The 25,478-nt window shown below is 48.2% G+C and overlaps 3 protein-coding genes across 3 annotated transcripts; all 3 read left to right on the top strand.

The window, feature by feature from the left end:
* Window positions 1-3,537: 3,537 nt before the first annotated feature.
* Window positions 3,538-3,747, top strand: PtA15_7A46 (uncharacterized protein; the record flags this gene model as incomplete). The annotated part of the gene is made up of 1 exon (XM_053171079.1): window positions 3,538-3,747. One exon carries the CDS (start codon window positions 3,538-3,540, stop codon window positions 3,745-3,747), a length of 210 nt encoding a protein of 69 aa, XP_053021875.1.
* A 2,854-nt stretch (window positions 3,748-6,601) lies between these two features.
* Window positions 6,602-8,805, top strand: PtA15_7A45 (uncharacterized protein; the record flags this gene model as incomplete). The annotated part of the gene is made up of 2 exons (XM_053171068.1): window positions 6,602-7,132; window positions 8,719-8,805. 2 exons carry the CDS (start codon window positions 6,602-6,604, stop codon window positions 8,803-8,805), a joined length of 618 nt encoding a protein of 205 aa, XP_053021874.1.
* Window positions 8,806-24,734: 15,929 nt separating this feature from the next.
* On the top strand, window positions 24,735-25,076 carry PtA15_7A44 (uncharacterized protein; the record flags this gene model as incomplete). Its single annotated transcript, XM_053171057.1, has 1 exon — window positions 24,735-25,076. The coding sequence occupies one exon, from the start codon at window positions 24,735-24,737 to the stop codon at window positions 25,074-25,076; it is 342 nt and encodes a 113-aa protein (XP_053021873.1).
* Window positions 25,077-25,478: the final 402 nt, after the last annotated feature.

The raw sequence follows: 25,478 nt of genomic DNA, 5'->3' as shown, positions 1-25,478 counted from the left end.
GGCAGGGTTTTGTCCAAGCGTGTGTTCGAACAACATCAGAAGAAATTACCCAATAATGCACAGCACGCTGGCGCACCAGCAGCAGGATTGCTTGCCTCGACGTTGCATGTAGGTGATCTTGTCCCCCTGTTCACTATTTCATCAAACAACTGGCTGAGGGCACTGATAAGCATTGGTAGAATGTGGCCAGTAGCTCCACAGCCGTTGCGGAGGTTAACACCAAATCAAGGCCCGGTCTCCTTGAAGAAGATTACTGCCGGCAAGTCATGCTCCAACTCGCAAGCGCCATATTTACCCATAAGCTTAGTAAAGCTGGAGCAGTAGATTTCTTGAAAGCCGCACGATCGAATGTGTTACTTCTCGGCAGCATTTGGAACAACAATAACCAGACTGCTATTGACCCAACCCCCATCATTCAGCAAATTCCGAAGACCCAGGAGGCCGTTTTTCATCGTCTCGGCCTAAATCCCGACTCAACAACCCGGATCTGTTGCAGAAAGTGTTTTGCCCTCTACGTGATCGAATCAGGGCGCCCAAACAAGCCGCAAAAATGCACCCAGCCGTTTCTCTCCAAAAGGCAAGGATATTGCAAGTGGGCTAAAGCGCAGGAGATTGACCCAAAATGTGACGAAGACCTCTTCCAGGTGGTCGCAAAAAACCAGCTGATCCCTGTTCGCACGTTCACGTATGTCTCTTTGAAGTCGTGGTTGCAGGGGCGCCTTCTCCAACCCCCCTTTGAAACCCTTCTAGAATCGAGTCTGGTATCTACCACTTGGACCGACGACCAGCCAATGGAAGATGTGTGGCATGGCTCTGTCTGGCGAGAATTCCCAAATGCCGATGATGGTACCGGGATCTACACACAGGCTTCGGGAAACCTCGTCTTCAGTCTCTATCTGGACTGGTTCAATGCCGAAGGTAGCTCGAATCTGGGCAAGCACAACTCTGTGGGAGCAATTACTATGGTTTGCTTGAATCTACCTGCAACGTCTTGTTACAAAGTGGAAAACATCTTTCTTTTCGGTGTTATTCCCGGGCCAACAGAGCCCAAACTCGAACAGCTGAACCATGTCTTGCAGCCTTTGGTTGATGAGCTGAATGAGTTTTGGAGAGGAGTTACCTATGAAGCAACAAGTCTGCATCCCACTGGGAGAACCATCCGAGTCGCGATCTTCCCATTGATTGCAGACCTTCCAGCCCTGCGGAAAACTGCTGGATTTGGTAGTCATGCGGCGAACCTTTTCTGTTCTTATTGTCTTTTACCTAAAACAAACTTGGAGGAGACGGATCCATCTAAGTTTCCGAGACGGACCAACGAGGAACACCTACGCCATGCCTCCGCATGGCTGACTCTTCAGAACGCAACTGAACGAAAGAAGTTCACCAAGACACACGGAGCAAGGTGGAGTGTGCTTAACGAATTACCCTACTGGCGACCAATCGATCACTGCTCAATCGAGTTGATGCACGCGCTAGTCCTTGGGGATCTCAAGGATCATAGCGTCAGATTCATGTCCTTGCCTTTGGCTGGCGCGCAACTCAAGTCCATGCAAGAAATAGATGAACAGTGGCAGAACGATGCGTCCTACAAAGAGCCTCCTTTCAATGAAGTATCCCGACCAACGGCAAGGCGCAAAGGGAAACGAAAACTTGAAGACCTTCAAGAGACTGTGGCCCCTGAGACTCGGGTCAAACGAAGACGAGGCAATGTGAATCCCCCCATCACCACGGCCGATCAAGATCCATCGAGGTCAAGCTCTCACTCACAAGCAGGCTCCGGAGAGAAATCGCAACCATCATCCACGCACTCCTACGACCTACGGCGGCGCAAGCGAGCGCTTTACAGTGAAAGCGAGGATGAGTCATATGCTGAGTCGCAAGAGGATCGGGAGAGTGACTGTACAATCACCGGTCAACGCCGGACAACGGAACTACTTTCCCAACTGCAGGACAAGGATCAACCCCGGATCTTGCCTGAGGAACTCGATGTTATCCGCCGCACCATTCTTCATACGGTGGTGCCCGCGTGGATTGATAGGGTGCCACGCAACTTGGGCTCGGCCAGCCATGGTTCCCTGAAGGGAGCAGAATGGCTGATTTTGTACAAGGTTTACTACACAATCGCTCTAATTCCGTTGTGGGTCAAAGCTTCTGAGAACGCAGGCACAGCGGAAAGCAAACATCGAATTTCCAAGCTGTTAGAGTCAACTACCACATTGAGTCACATCACCCACTTCCTTACACTACCCAAGATCAAACTGAACGACCTGGGAGAACTTGATGATATGATAATCCGCTACCGGAAATGTCTTCAGCAAGGTTGGCCTGCAGAAGTGAGTAAGCCCAACTTACATCTCACCCAGCATTACCCGGATGTCATTAGGAGGTTTGGTCCACCACGCTCAACAGCTGCATGGGCCCAAGAGCGGGTGAATGGGATGTTACAAAAGTTGCCTACAAATCATCATCCAGGTGAGATCGAGCTTTGCACCTTGTGCTGCCGTTCAGTGATGTGAATTGACTCTCTGTTCCACCCCATACGACAGATGAGCTACCAAAGACTTTGACGCACAAATGGCATATGCACTCGACATTCAAAGGCCTTCTTAATGGCGCAGCCAATGAACACCATTCGACGGAAGATGGCTCTGACAGGATACCAATGAACACAAGCTTGGATGAGCCTGTGTTTTTGAAGTGGAAGCGTGCGGTGTCTCGACAAGAGCGGTCCCAAGGGCAGTCGCGTGTTGTTCCTGAAAACCATCGGCTCACTTCTCTGGTCAATGTAGTACCCAGTATGTGTATCAACCGGAAGACGTTCACGTCGAGGGAGAATCACCATGGGAATTCTTTGGTTGAGTTCCACCTTGGTAATTGTCAGCGATTTGGGGAGATAGAGCGGATTTTCCTTTCAGACAACACACCCGGAAGAACTTGGGTGGTGGTCAAGCCGTTTCGAGAAGTACCCCGGGACGAAGATCCGTACAGAAATTATCCAGACCTCAACTGTCGGCTGGTTCAGGCTAATTACGAGGCATTGGCTGTGATTGCGAGTGAAGAGATCATAGGTCATGTGGCATGTATGAAGAACCCTGCGGGAACGTTTGGATTAACGAATGAAACAATCAGTGCGGTGGGACTAGGGTCTGCAGTAAGTAAATTTCGATTCGAAGGGGCAAAGCCGTGTTTGGTTGGAATGCTGAGCAGTCTGTTGGACCTTGTTTGGTTGATCTTGATTTAGGGATGGGAAAGCCTTGTGGACAATGCATGAATGAGTGCATTGGCGGCATTGTCAAAGGGGATGGTTGCTTGGGTGCATTTGGGACAGACAGAAGGGGGATGAAGTGAGCGGCAAATGATGCGAGGTCCTCTCTCTCTGTACCTCCGTGCTTTAGCCTCAGGCAGAGTGGGGATCATTTCTGGAACATTTCATCAAGTCCGCTGTTATTCATCTTGTTGTTGCTCTGAGCTCTCCTCCTGCCTGATCAAGTTCGACTATTGAAACCTTGCCATCAATCCACTTCTGAAACGTCTACAATGTCTGAGAATTCTACTGCCAACCCTCCCGGTGAGGGAGCGCCCAACGGCGGTGCCTCCAACGCCAACAAGGACGAATCATGGATCACGCGCCTGGTGGATGTTTTGGTTCCTCGATTCCAAACCGCGGGTGGCGATTCGGCAATGCAGACTGATGTTGGCGGCAAGTTGATTCATACTCCAACTATTCCCATACGGGTAGTCTTCTGACTTGTGAGGGCCAACGCAGAGGAGGGGCAGGAACCGACCAACAATGGACCCGGAGAGGCGCCCGATGAAGTGACGTTGGATCCTAAATTCGTTGTGGAAGAGGCGAGGAAGGAAAGGAATTCGGTGCAAGAGGCTGCAAACCAGCGTCGAGTTCGCCAGCGCGCGACCAGGATCGCACAGAAAGGGGCCCTTGCGGAACATTGCGATAAGTACTCTCGGGGCATCCAAGGGTTTGTGAATTTCTTTCTTGGAGGTCCGGAGAAGCTTCAAGATTATCCCCCTGCTCCAACACCAAAAGAACTCGAAGACCTCTATTGGGTTGAAAAGAGGACTCGCACAATCTTAACACAACTCGAGCGAATTCGGGAAGCCCTGTCCGACAAAACTGTCGCCGAGCAAGATTACTGTGTTTCCGTTGCCGAAAAGGAGATTCGCAAGAATGTGGTTTTGCCGGTATTCACACCAGCTTCGCAAAAGGACCACACCCCCAATGCCGTTAAACCTATCACCTTGCACACAAAATCTGATGTGGAAAGGGCTCTGGCATTGGCAGGCATTTCAAGAGCCACTTTTGAATGGGAAGCGGGCCCCGAATCCGCGTGGAACTCCACGATTGTCGAGGTACTGGCGAACAGGTCCGTTGACTGGCTGCGTCGCACTATGCCATTATCCAAGGAGCAAGCCGGCCAAGCCCCGGCAATCATCAAACGATGGCTCCACACAAAGTCGCGGGAGATGCGGGATTTCACCAGGATGGGCCCTGATGCATTTGAGAAGAAGAAAGCATCTAAGGCTACCAAGGCGCAATACCAACGATGGCGAAAGAAAGTGAGTTAGCACCCTGATCTGACCGTTGTTGTCATTTCGTTGACATTGCGGCCTGATTCGGAAGATCTGGGAGAACCGATGTGCGATGGTCGACAAAGTGTTCAAGCACAACATCACATTGGCGCATGTTGTGGAACAGAAGGAGTGCGGCTCTGACATCGAAGATGGGCCTGAGGGTGACGCACCCATCAAGTTGATCCCCGATTGGCGAAGCGCTCACCTCACCACAGTCCTCCACAGCCTCGACAAGATGGTGATTGCCCAAGCGCGACATCACAAGACTGTTACAACGAACGACAGACTCTATGCTCGATCAAAGCGCAACTTCATCAGAACGAAAGGCATCTCGGCTGTGCCGCATGGCTTACCGCTCGATTGCTACAACACGGCTTATTGGAAACTGTTGAGTCAATACGAGCAGCAAACGATTTCGAAGGCACCACCATGCGGGCTTGAACTCATTGCTCAGGACATCGAAAGGCTCTGCCAGCGTAATGCTAACTCAGCTCCGAATGCTCCACCTGCGAATCCAGCGTTGGCTCACCCTGGGGCTCCTTTCACAGGCAGCAGTATGACAGCCGGGCCTAGCGCGGGTGTTGGCGGGACGATGAATGTAGACTAGTCTTTTTATCTGTTTCTGCGGTCGGGCCCTCCCTTGTGATGAATGAGGATCTCTTGTCTTGCGTGCAGCAATGGAAGCTCAAATGTGTTGGGCCGAAGGACCCCATGCTACGCCAAATGCATGCGTGGTGCCATCAGTTGTGGGTAAACTTGGTTTTTGTGCGCGCCTAGTCCCAACTGTGATTTAATGGTGGACGAGGACTAGACTGGCTGCCATATTTGAAGAGGTGTGTGGTGTTGCACCGGATATGTCTCAAGGGGTCCGGATCAGAGGGCAGTTGAGTTGTTGGTCAACGCTGTGCGATGTCCACCCTGACGTTCGCGCGAACGTCAGGGTGGACAAACATCAGACAGCCGCACAATGGGGTTCGGGGACACTTCCCCCTACAGACCCCCGATGCGCGGTCACCAGCGGGTCTTGCACTCCCGCCCGTGCTGGACATTGGGCCCAGCCAGACGTGAGTCACAAGCTCCATGCATCTCACCCCACTGTACATGCAAAGCATCTGCGGGTGCACCTGAGCCGCAAACCTCCCTCAGTCTGTGACGCGCAAAATTCACAAAAATCGCAGCGTCAGCGCGCGATCAGCTTGCATGTGATGACCTGTACTATCCCCCGCGATAGGTCAGCACAGGTTCAAAGGATATCGCGCTCCTCACAAAGGCACCAGCCAACAACGGCCTCCACGTCTGGCCAGGCATTCAAAAGAGGCCGTGTCTTGTTGTTTCCCCACCCAAGTCAATTTCGCCCCCATTTTGTAAGCCTTCACTTCTTGTCCTCGCCTTCTATCTCCCTCTTCACGTTCTCCCACCCGCGACTCCCCCATGGAACCAGGAACCCTCGTCATGGATCCAGCCATTCCCGCAAATGTCTCAGGTCCACCCGAAGATCCTGATCCTTCCAGTCATGATCCCGAGGGGAACACCCCACCCCCTAGTAAGTTGGATATCATCCACCCGACAAACTTCAGCCGGAAGTTCTCACCAATTACGCCCACAGCCCAACAGGACCTTGATCAAAACAATCCACCACCGTTCAGACCCGCCCCAAGTTTTGCGGAGTTTCTTGTCCGGTCCAGAGACGCCGGGCCACCGGCCTCGCTTGAACCCGCCGACGCCATCCTTGATAGCGAGATCCAAGAAATCACACCGGAAGAGTTTATGCGCTCCATCACAACCGCTACGAATGCCGCTGCCAGCCTCCTTCAGCTCAAACTCCCACGGAGCTGCAAACGCCTAGCTGCCGATCTAGCAACTTCGATTCGCAGCAGTAAGCGAGGTAAGCGCATTCCAGCATCACCAAGGGCTCATTGGTTACACCAATTGATAGCCATTTGCAGCGTTTGAGGAAACAGGACTTGTGCCTGATGATGAGGCGATTCGTATCCGCCCACCTCCGAAGCCGATGTCGAGCTCAATGTCAACCTCACCCGCCGTTTCCCGCAACATACCCCCCAAAAAACGTACACCAAAGGCCCGGTCCATCAAGCCTGTCGATCTGCTGGCCAAGACCGCGAATGGGGCCTCAGGCAGCACTCTGGGAGGCCAGAGCGACATCACTGGCACCGCAGATCTGAACCACAGTAGGAACACCAGCAACTCCGACACCCCAGACACTCACGAACCCACACTACCTTCTCCTGGCCGCGAGAGTAATAGCATACCAAGCATCACATTGACCCGTCCGTCCCCTGAGCCTTCTGCAGGCACCGACCCAACCGAGCAACCTCCACATACTACCACGGAAGTCCTCTCCCCTGCTCCGACATCAGTCACGGCTGCATCTGACGCCACGGGCCCCGCTCAAACAGAAACAGTTCCTGTCCGCCATTCGGACTCAGAGGCGGCCCTCGCTGCTCAAACAGACCTCACCAGTCACCCTGCTCAACCAGCTTCCAACTTGCAAGAACTTGCGGCTCCCGGCAACTCCCAGATCGTCAGCATTACCAACAGCCCCCTCACCATAATTCTTTCCGATGACATCAGAACCGAAGTTGTGAAGATTCACCGGGAACTTCATGGATCAAAACCCAGTTGGGACAAATACCATGCCACTTGGAAATCCCTAACTCCATTGCTTCAAACTTGCGCTCGCTCGATGCAGGCACTACCTCCGGCCAACATCCCTTTCCGATTTGAACGTACAACCTGTACCTACACCAATTGGATCAAATCTATAAGCGGTGCTGGTGGGTGTTGCACAGTTTGTTTGCTCTCCCTCTACTTGTGACTAACCAATCCGTCCCTGCCTATCCAGCACCCCAGTTTCTGTCTCCGGCCAACAATGAACAGTGGAACTGTCCCGACATCATCGATTTTCCGCTTCTCTCAAAATTTCGTAACCTGGACAATACCCTTCCCCCGCAGTCATTCATACCTACAGTCACCAAAACAGCCCATCCGGAGTCCACCCTTGTACGTTTCCTCCATCGGCTCAGTCACCCCCCGCCCAGTGTCCACACGGAATGGGCCAAGCTGGTTGCGGCATCTGTGGACGTCATGGCCGAAAACTTGTTTCAACCCCCGCCAGTGACCTATGATGATGGCGATGATCGATTGACGCAGGGCGTGCACGTGCTTCAGTATCTTGAAAAGCAGAAGGGTTGCTCGTCGAGCTTTGACACCACGCCGCAAGATGATGCCAATTGCAACAACCCAGCCGATCAGCCCTTGCCCCGATCACATTCTCTTGATGTTCTCACCGAATTTCGAGATCTGATTATTGATGTCATAATGGCCTACGTTATCATCCAAACCCATGCGATCAGCGAGCCGCCATTGTCCCAAGCCCAGAAAAAGTCCAACCAGCGAGCACATCAAACAAAGTCAGCTCGTCAAACTCAGACAGTCTTGCGAACTCAGCAAGCCGCCTCAGCTGTGAGCAAAGATGCTCCAGATGTCCATCTCCAACTCCGCTCGTATTCGAAGAAGCAGAATTTCCAACCGCTCGTATATTTTGTACTTGGGGGAGTTCGCGGTCTCTTCATCGCATCAAGGAATTACCGCGTTGCCGGAATCACCGAATGCATGTCATTCATTCAGGCAATATCGATCATATCCCAACGTTCAACCACCGCACGCATCCCGGGAGAGCGCATTTGGAAGAATCTATCCGCACTGCTTGTCCAGCTACTGAGACCGATATTTCAATCCACCAACTTGATCTCCCCAAACATCCACCTGCCCAGTCGTCACGCAATTGCGGAGGCAATCACCAATGATTTTCTCCTTCACTGGCAGACTTCAAACCCGACACTGCCTTTCCTCCTCCCGCTCTCCAACCGAGATGCTCCATAGTGGATGCATCCGTTTTGCGCCATGCCATATTTGTTCCACATCCACTCTCTCATCTTCTGTCTGCCGTCATGTGGCTTAAGCTTTCCCTGTATCTAAATGTGTCATTGTTTGTGAAGAGCGGGAATCTTGTAACCCACAACCCCCATTGAAGTTGAATGTGTGTTTCATAGTGATACCCATGACTTGATTCCTGCCTGCTGAGTCCGATAACACATTGCGCTGCAGGTGCCCTCAGAACCAACCGATACAATCGCAGGTGGCTGCATTGTGGATTGGACCGTCAGGGTTATCAACCTGACCCGTATGACGTGAGATTGTCTCATCCCACCCTCCCATGTGGCTCTCGCGGCTCAAATGTCAGTCTTTGACCCTGTGAACTCATGAGGCTTGCAACCAGTCACATCCGATCATGCTATCTGGGTCCCCATCCATTAGTCCTAAGCAATGTCGCTGGCGATGACATACTTCAGGCAGATATCCCCCATTCAAAAGTGTAGAGTTGAGAGTGGGGAAATTTCCGGAGGCGCCAAACCCAAACATGTATCTCACAAATATACAGACATTTGCATTTGCAATCCGAGAAGAAGACATATCGTCTGATTGGCATCATGGCAAAAAGAGTCGGATATTTGTGCAGGAAGAGATGGTGAAGATGCAACACGTGCAGCATACAAATGCTCTGTAGCCGACTCCTTCTCAAAAATCCTCTCCTCTTGCTTCATCGTTTCGAAACCGCTGCCTTGAGGTTGAATCGCTCTTTTGGGTTGTTTCTCAAGCCGTATTTCGTTTTTGCGCCTCTGGATAGTTTCACACAATGCTCGACCTACGAAGAAGGTTATTCATCTTAAGTCAGCCTCAGGACTGGACATTCTACCGAGGGTTCCTCCTTACACCTATCGCAACCATTTCACTCCTTGGATTTGATGCCCTCCCAGCAACACCACCAAACCTGATCACATCTCCCCGTGCCACGCTTCGAAATGTTTCGTGCGCCTGCGCATGCGTTGGTGTTAACTTGATCCTGCGCCGCTTGGACTGCAATGAAGATATAGATGAGCTGAGACACCATTTCAAAGTTCAAGATGACAGGTTATGGGTTTGCTAAAAATATGAGTCCTGGTAGATCCTCACCATGTTCATTCCTGGATCAACACATTCCACATCGCCTACGCAGCCAACCATGTTCCGGTGGACTTTCACAACATGTCCAGTTCCAAAAGCATGGGCATGCTCGAATTCGGGCGCAAGGGGAAAGTGGCCACGGTGAACTTGCCAGTCGCCCCGCTCCACGCAAATCATTGGCTGTCCGTTAGGGTCAATTACGAGCTGGCCTGTGAAGAAGACCTGGGTGAACGCGTCATGAAGAATTGCTGGAACCGCTGACGAGGTCGACTTGAGGATGATTAGATATCTTTGGAAGGCTGAATCTGGGGTCTCTGGGGGCAGCGGATAGGATGCGAGGCAGATCTTCAAATGGATGTTATCACCTCCACCATATATATTGGCTGGGGTGGTGTTGGCGAGATGAATGTTTCCGCAAACCTCTATCATGATGAGTGCACTAACTACGACAGACGAGGACACAATGATGTGTTGAACTTCATATGGTGAGAAGCGGCGCAACTGGAGCGAATTCATGTACCGTTGGACTGCACGTTTAACTCTCCATTTGTCCCTTTGTCACAAAAACACACGGAAAGGGCCACTTGGTCCCCTTGTGGCCCTGTCCTGTTCCTCCCCACAAATCCGCAATATTCCGCATAAAAACATTTGGTCCTTTCCCTTTGCCTCAACTTCAACGGTAGTTCATGATTCTCTGATCTTACCACATTATTGATGTCATTGCATTTTTCTTTGGGTCATGCACAAAGTCGCCCCACCCACTTTCCCTTTCAAGCAGATTGGACATTGCAGATAACCCTCTTCCCGCTCCTATGACTTGCTCTCAAGGCCAATCATCAACCTATGTTATGTATTCCTCGACGTGTGCGCACATGTCATAGTGGTCGTTTTGTTGCCATTCTTGCACCGACATCTTACATTCACCCGGGATGCCAAGCCCTTCTTGGATCAAGAATCCGCAAAAGACCGCCGGGAGATGGGCCAGTGGACCATTTCTCCCCTGGTTCCAGTAGTGGAGCATGCGCGACGAGTTATGCCGCACTGCATGTGCTCCACAACAGGCGAATCAGAGTGGATATTCATGCTAAAGCCAACGGTGCTTCTTACGTACAGGCAGCGTCAACGCGTCTGTGCTCGTCTGTACCTCGTAGCGTACATGTATGCTTGCTCAACATCTTGGCACATGTATGATTTCCTTGATGTCAATGTCTCTCGTGAACATGCAATCAGCCCAGGGCAGAAGAGACTTCCGCAAGGGTCCCCTTGAGTTGGAGCTCCCGTATGCATTTTCCGGAGTCCAGGGAGACATCTCGTGCTGACTGTACATAAGGAGGCGAAGACTCTACTGCTGCGTGCAGATTGAGGTCGGACGCATACAGACTATGTGTGCATCGCACTCACAAGCAGCACATCACATCACCCTGGATAGCCCTGGATGCAGGCAAATCTGTCCGGGGTGAGATCAGCTGAACAACACATGAATTGTTTTTGTTTCACATTACATACATACAAACATCTTTCTGCGTAATGTCATCTGTATAATGGCTGCCTGAAACTAAGGGCCCGTCTGAAGGAACACCCCTGTTTGCCTGCTGATACCATTTGGACGAACCGACAGGGTGAGGTTTGGCATATGTTTGCTGACTGAGACTCCGAGTGTTCCCAATTTCACCCACAATAGCCCAAAATGTGCTGTTGACAGCCACATGCATGGGCTTGCGCAGATGTCCACCCTGACGTTCGCGCGAACGTCAGGGTGGACAAACACAGCACCAGGGTTGACAACGTTGGGCCACAGCCCTTTGAAGGGGTGAAGACTTGCATGGCATAACCATTAAAATTGTTCCTATGGTCCGCCAACACTGGAGGACTTCCCGTCGGAATCTGCGGGTCTCCCAGAAGTGATCTGGACCCCAAAAAGCTAGATTTCCCTGCAAAAATCTAGACTTTTCGGGTCTCTATTGACATCTCGAGAGTCCCAGATCGCACGGGAAGTCCTCCACTTATTGGTACAGCACACCGATGTTTGATATCCCCAGCCCCATCATCCATCATCTCACGCAGCTTTACCAAATATGTCATGAACACTAACCCGATCCCACCTTTGTGCAAGCTTCTCCGGCAAGCTTCTGCGGCATGGCCGTCTACTCCACTTCGGCAAGGTTCTTACCCAATTGGTCTTGGATACCTCCTTTGTCACATTAGCAAGCAGTAGAGTTCCAGAACCGCCACCTGCAATGACATCCAGCCCCTGTGAGGCCATCAGTCTTTGCACAAAAGAAATTGTTCTGGTGGCGACTCTGACAATCGCGCACCAGCCCGCCTGCTCTAACGTGTGCCGAGAAGGTGTAACGACGGAATACGCCTGATTCAGCAAAGGTTTCACACACTGATTCCCGTCGCATTCCACCCTACTCGCACCTGGCTGCTTGAAGCCTTCCAAGACACCATCTTGGTTCCGTTGACCGGGAGCCATGACACATTGCTTACAACTTGCTCCATAACCACTCTCTCTCTCTTGGAGATCTGTCTTCAATCTCTCCCACCAATGAATCTTCCATTGTTGTCGGTCTCACCAGACTGTCATCTGCTTGCTCTCTGTTGGTCTCAGATAATCACATAATTTGGCTGCCGGCGCGCTACCTTTGGATTCATCGGCAGTTAGTTGTCTGCTCCTCAGATATACTTCCCTCTTTTCTTTCCCACTCCACATTTTGTCTGATATCAAGATCTTTTTCTCTGGAGTGGATAGTGCAGTAAATCTGGAGTATGCCACATCTACCTCCATAGGATGCACCTCATCCCCTTATGCTCAACCCAGGGGCAGTGCAGTTGGTATTACAATGGGTTATGCGATGGCTCCCCAGACTTAAGCACGACTATTGTGATTCAATTTATGATCAGGAACTCGCAGGGACAATCCTTCAGAAAGTCACTTGTGAGTTGTGAATTGTAAGCTTCTATTTCGTATGAAAGACACAAAATCTTCCGGAATCCAGTGTGTCTGGAACAGGCACCTCATCAGAATGGGTAAAAACTTTATGAGATGGGGGCAAGGACACACCTACAAAAGTGAGGGCTGGCCCACCACACCCGACCAACAACCCTATCTACCCACTGCGCCTCTGAACCCTCACCACAACCCAAATTCAAACAGCAGATGACCAATCACAAAACTCCTCTCCCGCATCAATCACCATGTCCAACTTTCCTATGGCCCATGGTCCTTGCATCATTTACCCACCCCCCGTGATGGTCTACCTGGATCAGAGTTTTCCTGTGACACAATATTGCCATCAAGCAACAAACACAGAACAGGGAAATGTGTTCTACACCTGTTCACTGGAATTAAATTGCACCTTTGGTCCACAAAGTGCCTGCATACACAGTAAAAACGGGCATTGACAGCTGGAGAACATCTTCAAACTGTGGGAAACCGTCCTGGAGCTCTGACGAAGGTCAATGGGAAGACTTAGTTTGAATATGATGATCCCGAAGCATGACTACCAGCTGTCGCCTGCATGTTCATCTACCCAGGTCATGTGTGTTGGTTGCTTGACTTATGTTGAGCAAATATTCACAATCAATTATCACCAATATTAAATCACCGGTCAGTCACACTGGAAATGGTGTGGGCATGGTTGGCCCAAATTCTCTTCTTGTGATAACTGTTTGCTCGATTTCCCCATTTGAGATCATCACCACCAACATAACTGGGAATGGATGATGATTTGAATGACATGACATTGGTAGGTTGGATCACCACTCTGATTTCCAGAAGGCCTCAAAATGCACAGATCATCGGCAATGTACACATCGGCATCATCTGTGGTCAGTTGTCCTTCTGTCCTGACTTCCACATCTTCCTGGATCTCATAAAACACCAGGGGGGCCTCTTGCTCTTCAAACTACATCTTTGAATCTCATGATCATGACATTGGACAACACTTGGCTGCCCTCTGACTGACACATATAACATGGTTGTTCTTTCACAACAAATGATGAAGTTGAGGGCGGGTGCTGTAATGTCTTGTGTCTAGTGGACATGAGATCCCGTCAAGCAATTGGTGGCATAAAAAACCAGATGGATGCAGCAAATCAAACAGTACGTCGTGTTGATGTAGATTGAAAACCTGTTACCCTTGTCCTCCTATCTGCTAGTGGTTTGTGATGGTTCAACTCAAATCAACTTTGCCACATAATTTTCCGGTAGCTCACTTATTGGTTAGAGAAGACATAAGCCGGAGTTCAACAGCAGATGAGCATTAGTCAGGCTTGATTTACGCATGCACAACCGGTTGACTTCTGGGAAAGTTACAGAAAGAAATCATAGTATGGCACTCTGTAGAAAGTGCCACACATTCCCCCCTGGTGTTAGCTGAAGCCCTAACCCACAAGCCCCTTTGGGGCTCCACTTTTGTCTATAAAAGGAGCTCTCTCCACCCCCAGTGGCCTGCTCCCCAGTTCCTCACCCAGAACTCACAAGTCACCCAACACTCATCCACACTCAAATCCTAAAACCCTTATAACAATAAATCAACCCTTTTAACAACAATTCAACCCTTATAACAAAGTAATTAAAACAGTTACACGTTGCCGGTCAAACAGATTTCATCTGGAACAGACCAGACCTATCACTTAATAAAACTTGCCAAGCTGAGTTTGGTGGGTCTTGTTGACTGATAACAGAAGGGCAGAGCTTGCAACTCCATCATACCCTTCACCATTCAGCAAAAGGGTTTCATTACCACTTTTGAGTCTTACACCGCTTGTTTTCAAGCTCAGTTATAACTCAATCATAGTTAAATACAGGTTTTCAAAAGGTTTTTCAAGCTCAAAGGACCTCAACAAGGACTTTTGAAATCAAATTTTGCTGGGATTTGCTAATACACATGATTACAGGTCTCAATACACCATATAGGCTCCTGTACCATATAGTCTTGATGGTGCTGTGCTTTTCAATCAACTATGTACACATCTGCCTGCCCAAATTGGGATCCTGGTGTGTATCCACCACCCATTGTTCCATCCCCTCCCCATGTGAACATCTGGACCAACAGCCGCTGGCCTGACCTTGCGCAGGGACTATTGGGATCCTTGTCAAAGGAGTCCCCGGGTGTACGTAGAGCCCATCAGGCAGGGTCTCTTGGCCCCTCCGTTCAAGAGGCTTGGTTAAGCTAGACCTCACACGGTGTTGGCTTTACTTTTGCGCACTGTAGTGCAACACCCAGACAAACACATCTGCCTCACCCAGGCCAAGGGCAACAGATAGGCATCCGTCCAGCGCAAGCCCGCCAACCAGTTTGTGGTAGGGTTTCCATGCCAACTGGTTGCGCCAACGGTGAAACAAATACAATACATGTATCTGTATCTGCCTGTATTTGTATCTGTTTTGCACCCAATACTATTTATTTGTATTGTATTCAAATACCAATACTATACAAATGTATTCAAACTTTGGTATCTTGTTGCAAATACAGCCCAATACAAGATACTTTGTTTTTACGTTTTTTGATAGTTTTTCTGTATACAGTCCACAGTGGCCAAAAACAAGAAAATCAAGTTTTAATAATTTATTGACACAATACTATGGTATTGTATCTTCAGGCAGATACAATAGGGGGGTTCACAATAGGATAAAAATAAAACTTTAGAGCTAATTTTAAGACCTTTATGAACAACCTTTTAAAAAATAAAGATGTTTCTCTGATTCTCAGGGGATACCCAGTCCTGTACACCTTGCCAGATTTTTAAAAATTTGTTGATAAAGACCTTAAAATTGACTCTAAAATTTTACTTTTATCCTATTGTGAACCCCCTAATACATTTGTATTTACAATTTTGTATTTTTCAACAGATACAATACATAAGTATCTGAAGATACTGTATTGTATAGTATCTGTTTCACCGTTCATTGCGCCCCAGTAGAGCAGAACTGTTCAGGTGGCCAGTATTCCTGTACACCAAGGCCTAAGGGCCTAATTATAAACACATATTGAAGTTTTATTGTAATATATTCCAAACTTGATTGAAAACAAAATCTCTTAAGTTTTTGTGACAACTACAGGCCCAAATATCTTTCAAAAAAGCCTGGATAATTATGTACAATTATAAACCTGCGGGCCACTCAGCAGGAATTCCAAATTCCTGGCCAACACCGCCTGTCCCCCCCCCCCTGCCCAACCAGTGCCACAACTCAAACTTAACTAAGTCCCTCTGTATGTGGAGGGGGGATGTCTTCCCGCAGGGACCCTCCGGAGGCGGAGGAGGGACTTATCCACTATGTTGGCCCTCTTGCCTGAGAGCATCAGGAAAATCAGACCTTTTTTTTATTTGCTCTAGTGCCGCCATTTCTTATCCGCTGACTACCAAGCCTCCCAGCAAAAGGAGGGGCTTATCCAGGAGAATCCTTACATCTCCTTCTTGAACCTGTGAAATCCTTCAATTTCTTGTTAATCGTGCCGTTTTTTGTTTTCATCCCTCCAAAGAGACTCAAACACCAAATCCAGTATTGGTTGCCACATCTCATGCAAAAAAGATTCCGCATGAAATACAGCAGTTCAAATGATTTAAAAAACATTAGAACCCTTGGAACATGCCTATCTTACCTTCATACACAACCCTGTGGAATACTGCTGCCCTGATCTTACCCTCTTTCTAAAAAAATAAATCAGTCATAACATGTTTTACGTACTCATGGGCCACAGTCACTGAAACAGCATATTATATTTCAGCATTGAATACAGCTTTAATGTGTGGAAGCACCTGGAATACAAGTGCCATGCTCAAGAGGAAATAAGAATTTTTACACAGCAGGATAGTGAAGGCAGCTGATGGGATGGAGAAAAATAAAAGTAGGTACATGTCGACTGCTTGTGTGGTCCCAGAAATGAAAACTAGAAGGAAACACATCCAGAGACGAGTGTGTGAGGTTGATTATGAAAAGGTGCCCACCAAAAGATGAAATGCTCTCAGGCCACGGAGTCAAATTAGCACGGAAGTCCCTCCTTTGGAGGTCACTGTGCTCCCCCAAGGAGATAAATTAGCTAAGTTAGGCCATAACCACAACCACACAACTTCACCCAACCACACACAATCTACACGAGCCGACCCCCCCCCCCCCCCGGGGTGGGGTCATTGGCTGTTCTATCGGCCCTGCTCACGCTTTGCATGGTGGGTCCCGGGTTGTCCATCTTTGTGGTGTTCGTCATTTGCTGATGGGTGGTTGCGGCAACAGTGGGCCGCTACTCTAAACTACGCTATTTTAGCCCTAACGTTTAGCGTAGCGGCAAAAAGCGCTGGCATTTTTTTGAATAGCCTTAGCGCCGCTACGCGGCGCTAACAGCACGCCAATTTTTTTTTAGCGTTAGCGCTACACCACAGCCGCTACGCTGCGCTACGTTGCGCTAAGGCGCTTTTAGCGGAAAAAATGCCTTTTTTGCCTCGAAAAGCGCTGTAGCGCAGCGTAGCGAACACTCTTTTGCGCCCTGCGTGCTAAGCGTTAGCGCCATTGCGCGAATCTGCGCTAACGCTATGCTAAAAGCTAAAATAGCTTTGCACCCTGTGCGCGTAGCGTCAGCGCAGATGCGCGCAATTGCGCTAACACTACGCTAAAAAATAGCGCATTTGCGCTGCGCTACGCTATGCTAACAGCTATGGTGGCGTAGCTGACCCACTGTTGGTTGCGGAGTGCCCACCTGCTGGACAAGTGAGGTTTAAGGCTTTTTTGGAAACCCGGCCAAAATGTGGGTGCAGTCATACAGTTTTAGCCTGTATGAGCTACACCTTGCGGGTTTTTTTCCTTGAGTCAGGGAATTGATGGCCGCCGGGACAGCCGGGGATACTTCTTGACCCTAATCATTCATTGAGTCTGACCCAATGGGACAAAATTCCCCCTGGGAGCGCGGGTTTGAATCAGAGCTCAGGTGATAATAATGACTCATTTTTACCTCGCGAGTCTGCAAGTGGAGTGATCACGCCGGAAGAATAAGGTGGTGTGATCATAGTAAAGCAAGTTAATTGCAGCGACTCCAATGAGACCAGCTTGCTAGAATTTCTTTGCAATCAAAAATAAGGAAACAGAAACAAAGGTACATCCTCATGGGCGCATGAAAGAACCTCTCCTAAGTGGTTCTTGCCCCCAAGTTTGCCATAACCGCAAGCATGGCCAATTGAAAGGCCTGACGGGATTCCACACACTCAAGTCTGGCCTCTTCACGCGGCCATAGTTCACTTGTGTCAACCTTCAAACCGCCAGGCACAAATTGTTTTAACACTTTTCCTCACATATTTGCACCACTCCTACTGTCCCATGGCCAATTATTTTGATTGGTCTGGATACAGTAGGCCTGCAGTGTGGAATTCTTGACTAACAGGTGGTGCTACTTAATGACCAAGTTATTAGAGCAATCAACACCATGTTGTTGACCCATACACATGGAAAAAAAGGTACCTGTGATGAAATAATACTACACATAGAAGAACATTAATGGAAAATGGTTGGGTAAAAGATGTAAGATGGTCAATCTACAAGAAAAATGGTGCTACCCCCACTGGAATTTGTGTTATGGAGCTCCTATGGTGTCAGACTGTAGGCAGTGTGGTGATGTGGCAGTCCATAAAAGCTTGAGTGGAAAAAGGATCACAAAAATGATAGCTTTGTGGAACTACTAAAATGGGAGAATAGAGCTGGGAAGGCAAATGTATAACTACACTAGTACTAATGTAAGCTATCCCAAGGATGCTGATATGAGAGCTGCCTTCCTGACTAATACTTCTGGGGATGAGTGTAACACTAAGAAAAAGAAGAAAAGTGTGGCTTTCATAGTATAATATTAGACTGACTACTTGTACCTGTAGGTTATGAGGAGGAGAGTAGGAGTAGTGGTGAAAAGATGAAAATGTGACGTGCAAATGTGAATGATACAGTAAAACCTGTCTAAGGGCATACCCTTTGGGAGAAGACTTTTGGTATGACTTTAGGCAGGTTATGCCCTTATAGATGGTGATTTTTCTGGGCAATCAAGAATTTGGGTAAGTCTTTTTTCATGCTGTTAGGCAGATTATGCTGTTAAAAGGGTATGCCCTTAGACAGGTTTGACTGTATATGCAGGGGGATATGTTTCTGGTATGTATGAAAGTGTATAATATGGGTTAATGACAATTTTATCTAATGGTGTGGTGAAAGATGTACTGATGAAGATGAATCTAATAGTGGGGGTAAAAGGTCATACAGGGTGCATGGGATAGAAAATGCATTTGGGGATACAAAATCTAGAGGGGTGTATATATGTGAGGAAATACAAAAAGGGGGAACACATGATGAGCATAATTTAACCAGGTCTGAAGATGAGCAATGATGAAATGTAGTGAAGTGGTGAAGTTAAGTAATGATGAGCACTCAGCACTATCAATGTCTATGTATGATGAATGAGATATGCAATGATGGGTTGTTATGTGTACAGTGCCCAGAAGAAAGTTTTCATGAAATTTCTCTTGACTAGAAAACATACAAACCATGCCTGTTGAGTTCTGATTTATTGGGAGGATGGACAGAAAGGTTCCAAAAGAATGAATATAAGTAATGTTTTTGGAAAAAATAAGTGCATACTAGCTGAAAATATTTTTTCATTAAATGACAATTTTGGAAAATCTTTAATACTATTCCAAAAAAACCAAGAATAATCAGAATCAATAGACTGACATGTGACGTGAATGATAATAAATGAAAAAAATGAATCCCAAAATCCATCCTAAATTTTTGCGGGCAGGGAAAGGACATCCAAAATTTCAAATTTGCACTGCAGGTAACAAAAAAACAGTGTCTGGGGTGTTTTCACTGCCAACTAAAATTTATAGGGAGGCCAGTGAGGTTAAATGATGAGGGGGTGCGCAAATTAGGTGCGGTAACACCCCCGCAATGTGAGTCCAACACCTCTCCCACTCACCAAATGTCCATAAGAACAACTGGCAAGCGGGCACACCCTGTAGGATTTCATAAACCAACGACCATAGACGCGGCAAAAGTTGCTTGGAGCACCTCAGCTCAGCTAGCGGCGCAGGCAAAACAAGACGTGCCTCCCAAGTCAGTCGAGGAGCCAGTCCCACGCCGGTATCACCGCCACCTTGGAATGTTCAAGAAAACCAAAGCACAACGCCCCCCACCCCAACACAAGTATGATTTCCGAGTTGATCTGATACCCGGAGCAGTTCCCCACGCAAGCAGGATAATCCCACTGACCCCGGCGGAAAAAAAAGCTCTAGATACATTGATCAGGGAAGGACGAGAGGTCGGGACCATCCGTAGGACCACCTCCCCGTGGGCAGCCCCGGTTCTGTTTACAGGGAAGAAGGACGGTAATTTGCAGCCTTGTTTTGACTACCAAATATTGAATGCGGTTACGGTAAAGAACAAATACCCACTACCGCTCACAATGGATTTGGTGGACAGCCTGCTGGATGCAGACACATTTACCAAGCTAGACCTGCGCAACGCATACGGCAACCTCAGGGTGGCGGAGGGCGACAAGGAGAAGTTGGCATTTGTATGCCGGGCGGGGCAGTTCGCACCACTCACTATGCCTTTTGGCCCAACAGGAGCACCCGGGTTCTTTCAATTCTTCATTAAAGAAATATTATTAGGAAGGATTGGCAAGGATACTGCGGCATATCTCAACAATATTATGATCTATACACAGCGCGGTACGGACCATGAAGAAGCAGTTGAATAAGTTCTTGAGATACTAAGCAAGCATCAACTTTGGCTTAAGCCAGACAAGTGCAAATTCTCCAGAGCTGAAGTCAAGTACCTCGGCCTACTAATCTCGTGCAACTGAGTGCGGATGGACCCGGCAAAAGTTAAAGCGGTCTTGGATTGGCCGGCACCCACCAATGTGACTGAACTTCAATGATTCATTGGTTTTGCTAACTTCTACAGGCGGTTCATTAGCCATTTCTCGCGCACAACTAGGCCACTACATGACCTCACTAAAGCTGGAATCAGATTTGTGTGGGATAAACGATGTGATGAAGAGTTCAAGAGCCTCAAGACTTTATTCACATCAGCGCCTATTCTGAAAATAGCAGACCCGTACAGGCCGTTCCTACACGCCGGGGGTACTTCCTCGCGAACAGGTTCGTGGATCCGACAAGGAGCTGTTGATCTGTGGAACCGACGAGGATCGGCTCGGTAAGTGCTCAGTAAGCCCGTCGGTTCCACAGAACATCATTTTCCCTGTGGAACCAACGGGTTTGTCACTTTTCCCCATTGGTTCCACGAAGCACACTCCTGTAACACATGTGGAGACCACGTTCACGTCGGTTCCACCACCACAGCTTTTTTTTTCACTTCCAACCAGGACTAGCTCAGACTGGTCCTGAAGTGTTGAAAGTTGGAGAAAATATGTCATTGAAAGGAAGAAAAAAAAAAGTTGAAAAAAAACTTTGATGGAAAATCGACTCGCAAACGGCTTTTCGGGTGGGTCAATAGTTTAAAAATGAGAGCTTCCCTCAATCTGGAATAGTGTAGCTGTTTATCACCGGCACTGGGTATGCTCTCGCACTCAGCCCTTGTTCAATTCCTGTCCTTGTCATTTTTGAGTGCAGGCCTTTTTTCACCAGTTCGGTACCGCGCTCCACGTGGATTCCACGGCGGGCAGAATTGGTATCCTCGGATGATCATCACGAGGCCGTGATCCACTTGGTGGAGAGCACGTGAACGTGTGGACCAGCAGCCGCTGGTCCAACCTCGCGCAGGGGCACTACGGGGAATCCACAAGGATTCCTCAAGATGTCCTCGTCGAAGGACTCCCCGGGTGTACTAGAGTGTGATTGCTCGGATTTTGCATTAGGCGCAGTTCTCTCACAAGTGTGCACGAAGGACAATGAGTTACATCCAGTGGCGTACCTATCACAATCCCTCATTCAAGCGGAACAAAACTACAAAAATTTTGACAAAGAACTCCTTGCTATTGTAGCGGCATCCAAGGAATGGCGCCACTACCTAGAGGGGAGCCCCAATCAACTGAAGGACATTGTGTATACCAACCATAGGAATTTAGAAAGCTTCATGACCAGCAAAAGCCTCGCCAGAAGACAGGCAAGATGGGCGGAAACACTGGGAAATTTTGATTTGGAAATCATTTTTCAGCCAGGCCGGCAGGTGGCCAAACCGGACGCGCTATCCAGACGCCCAGACCTTGCGCCAAAGAAGGAGGAGAAGCTGAAGTTTGGCCAGCTGTTGAAACCCTCTAACATTACCCCCAAAACTTTTGCGGCCATTGCTGAAGTTGATGAATTCTTTGTCAACAAATCTGTGGAACTGGAGGACGCCGACCACTGGTTCAAGGTAGACATCTTAGGAGTAGAGCAGGCTGACGTTGTGGTAGAAACTTTTGTTCCGGATGGAAAAATTCAAAAATTTCTGGTTTACATAGGTGGTGTTAAATTACACCATCTATTGATACACACACTCCCTTCAGTTTACATACACAGTTCTACAAAACTGCATGTATATAGCTTAAATACTACCCTTTTACATATATATGTGTGTAGATATGCGGCTATGTAGCAACCAGCCAGCCTCAAATGTGGCTGTGTAGCAACCACAAGCCACTTATTACAGCAACCTAGCAAAAACAAGCCCCATTAATAAAGCAGAATAGTAACCATGGGGCTGTGCAAGTCACTCAAGCAGACTACACAGCAATACAGAAAGCTGTGCAGGTCACTTGAGAAGACTCCATAGCAACCAGAGGGCTGTGTAAGCCACACTTGTAACTAGATCACCAGCTAAATTTGCTCATGTATACACTGCCACACTGTAAAAGCTGTATTTTCACAGCATTTGTAAAGGCACACCAGCCAAAACCCCTCATGTACATAGACCACCAGCACAAATGCCTCACATTTTCCTATATAAGGAGGGGCTCTCTCTTCCTTTTCCCCCCATCCAATCAAGGAGATCATTCCATGATCTCCCCATAAGATTCAAATAAATTTTCACCCTCACACTCTACGCCACATAATAAAATACTAGCTTTATATTTTGAAATACACAGTCCATTGTGAGCCACTTGTGAGAAAAGTATTCAACTACACTAGACCACTGTCTTCTTGCTTCCAGCCTAGCTGGGGGTGTTGTCAGTCTTTGTCTTTCAGAGAAGCAGGGGTTTCCCCACACATACTTCTCTAAATTAATCCATAAGAGGTGCAAACCGCTTTTGGAGTCTCACAACGGCGAGGGGGTAGAGGACCAAGCGGACCTCATCCCAACAGACACAGACTTGATAAGTTTGATTCGCGCCGCTACCCTTGCAGACCCCAGGCTGACACAATTAATAAATGAGTGTTAGAATGCATCAACCAGGCAACAGACCTACTCCTATAAGGACGGCGTATTATACAACCAGGGGCGAATAGAAGTCCCAGGGGATGAATCCCTTAAGGCAGCAATACTCCGAACCCAACACAATTGTCGCCCAGCCGGCCACCCAGAACACGCAAAGACACTAGCGCTGGTGCAGCAATGCTTCAGCTGGCCGGGACAAAAGAAGTTTGTGAATTGGTATGTTGACGGTTGCGGATCTTGCCAACGCGTTAAAGGGTCAACACAAAATCCTTTTGGAACGTTAGAACCCCTGCCAATACCGGCGGGCCCGTGGACCGACATCTTGTATGACATGATCACGGATCTTCCGGAGTCAAACAACAGCAATAGTATCCTCACTGTAGTAGACTGACTCACGTAAATGGCGCATTTTATACCGTGTAAAAAGTCCATGACCGCTGAAGAACTAGCCGACCTGTTACTCCGTCAAGTGTGGAAGCTTCACAGAACTCCTAAGACGATTGTGTCTGATAGAGGGAGCGTTTTCATTTTGCAAACAACAAAGGAGCTCAGCAAGAGACTAGGCATTAGGTTATGCCCTTCCACCGCGTACCATCCGCAGATGGACAGACAGTCAGAGATTGTAACAAAGCCATCAAACGATATCTCCGGCATTTCATGGAATACCATCAAGACGACTGGGAAGGACTGCTAGCGGTGGCGGAATTTTCACACAACAACCAGGAACATGTATCCATTGGGATGTCGCCATTTTGGGCAAACTACGGGTTTAATTTGACATACGGAGGGACTCAGTCTTCCGAACAGTGCCTACCATTGGTTGAAAAGTGGTTGCAAGTGTTAGCAACGGTACATGATGAATTGAAAGCAACCCTTGAAGCGGCACATGCATCAATGAAAAGTCAATTCGACCGCAAGGTGGTGCCTACTCCAAGATGGCAAGTAGGGGATGCGGTGTGGCTGAACAGCAAGCACATATCCACTACCAGACCCTGCCCCAAACTATACCATAGATGGCTGGGACCCTTCCCTATATCAGAACAAATATCTCCATTTGTGTATAAGCTGACATGGCCTCTTTCAATGAGGGGAGTCCACCCCACATTTCATGTTTCAGTTCTTTGAAAACACGCGCCGGACACGATTGAAGGACGCGCTGTGGAGGAACCCCAACCAGTGATGGTCAAAGGAGCGGAAGAGTGGGAGGTGGCGGAGATCCTAGACTGCAGGAAACGACGGCGAAGGAAGGAATACCTAGTGGCGTGAAAAGGATACGGACCAGAAGGAAACTCGTGGGAACCGGAACCAAACCTCAAGAATTGCCAACAATTAGTCACGGAGTTCAACAAAACATTTCCGGATGCAGCAGCGCAGCATAGGAGGAGGAAGAGATTCAAGTGAGGGGTTAGGCTTTTTTCCTACGGCGTTTTTTAATGCCACCCAGGGAGAGGACACAGAGCCAGGGGCTTGGGCGTTAAGGGCAGGATAGTGTTATGAGCCGTGCTTGCCTGCCGTAGCGCATCCCAGAGGCATGTCACTACATTGTACATACATGTCACACTTCCCAAACCATAAGAGAGAGCATCTAACTTTCCCCATTTAGCAATCTACTATTTAGCTAGACAATCAGAACAGAAGCCTTACTTCCCCAACATACCAACCCTAACAGGCCCCTACGGGGCCAGTAGGGGCCAGTCATGCCCAATCATCGAAGTGTGAGAGTGTGTGATTTCCACTCCACAATGCCGCCCTTTCCAATTTTTTGCAAAGCATGCCCCATCTATTCATCAGCCCCTATGCCAAATTACTCGCCGTGGAATTCTGGAAGGAGAATATGCCTACTGACGATATCAAGAGAATTCTTCATATCAATTTTTCAATCAGTTTGATATACCAATGGGTCAAACTATTTGAAAATACGGGCTGTGTTGTACGCAATCCTGATGAGTACGAGCCACGGGGAACCAACTTCAAAATCCCAGACAATATTCAAGACAAGCTCCGGGAGTATCTTGAACAAAACCCAACTGCTTATTTGGATGAGCTCCAAGAATGGCTTTACGAGCAGCACGAGATCCTTGTCTGCATTTCAACCATTGATAATACTCTTTGAGGTCAAATGCAAATCAGCCGCAAACGCAATCACTCGGTGAATGCTATTTGTTCGGAATTGCGGATGTCTAATTATGTAGCGCAAGTAGGAGGGTTGCCAGCACACTTCCTAGTATTTGCCGGTGAGTCCCTTCCGTTTTGATGGATATACGCATGATCAAGATCTGAGCAAGCATTATTTCATAAAATACCAGATGAATCTTAAATCTGTCAACGCTGAAAAACTCCAAAGAACTAAGATTTGTTTCTTCATCAGACTTTCTGTTATAGTAACTACAAATGACTGATGAATAGAAATGAAAGACATCTTGAAGTAAGAAAGAATTAACTAAGAGCAGGAACTAGGCTGCTCTCTACTGATAAAAGAGAATGTGAAGAAAGGAATAGGAAATGGGGAGATATG

This window comes from Puccinia triticina, chromosome 7A, assembly GCF_026914185.1.
Source record: "Puccinia triticina chromosome 7A, complete sequence".
Lineage (NCBI taxonomy): Eukaryota > Fungi > Basidiomycota > Pucciniomycetes > Pucciniales > Pucciniaceae > Puccinia > Puccinia triticina.
The sequence above is the reverse complement of the archived record's forward strand: the minus strand, read 5'-3'. Positions and strand labels throughout refer to the sequence as shown.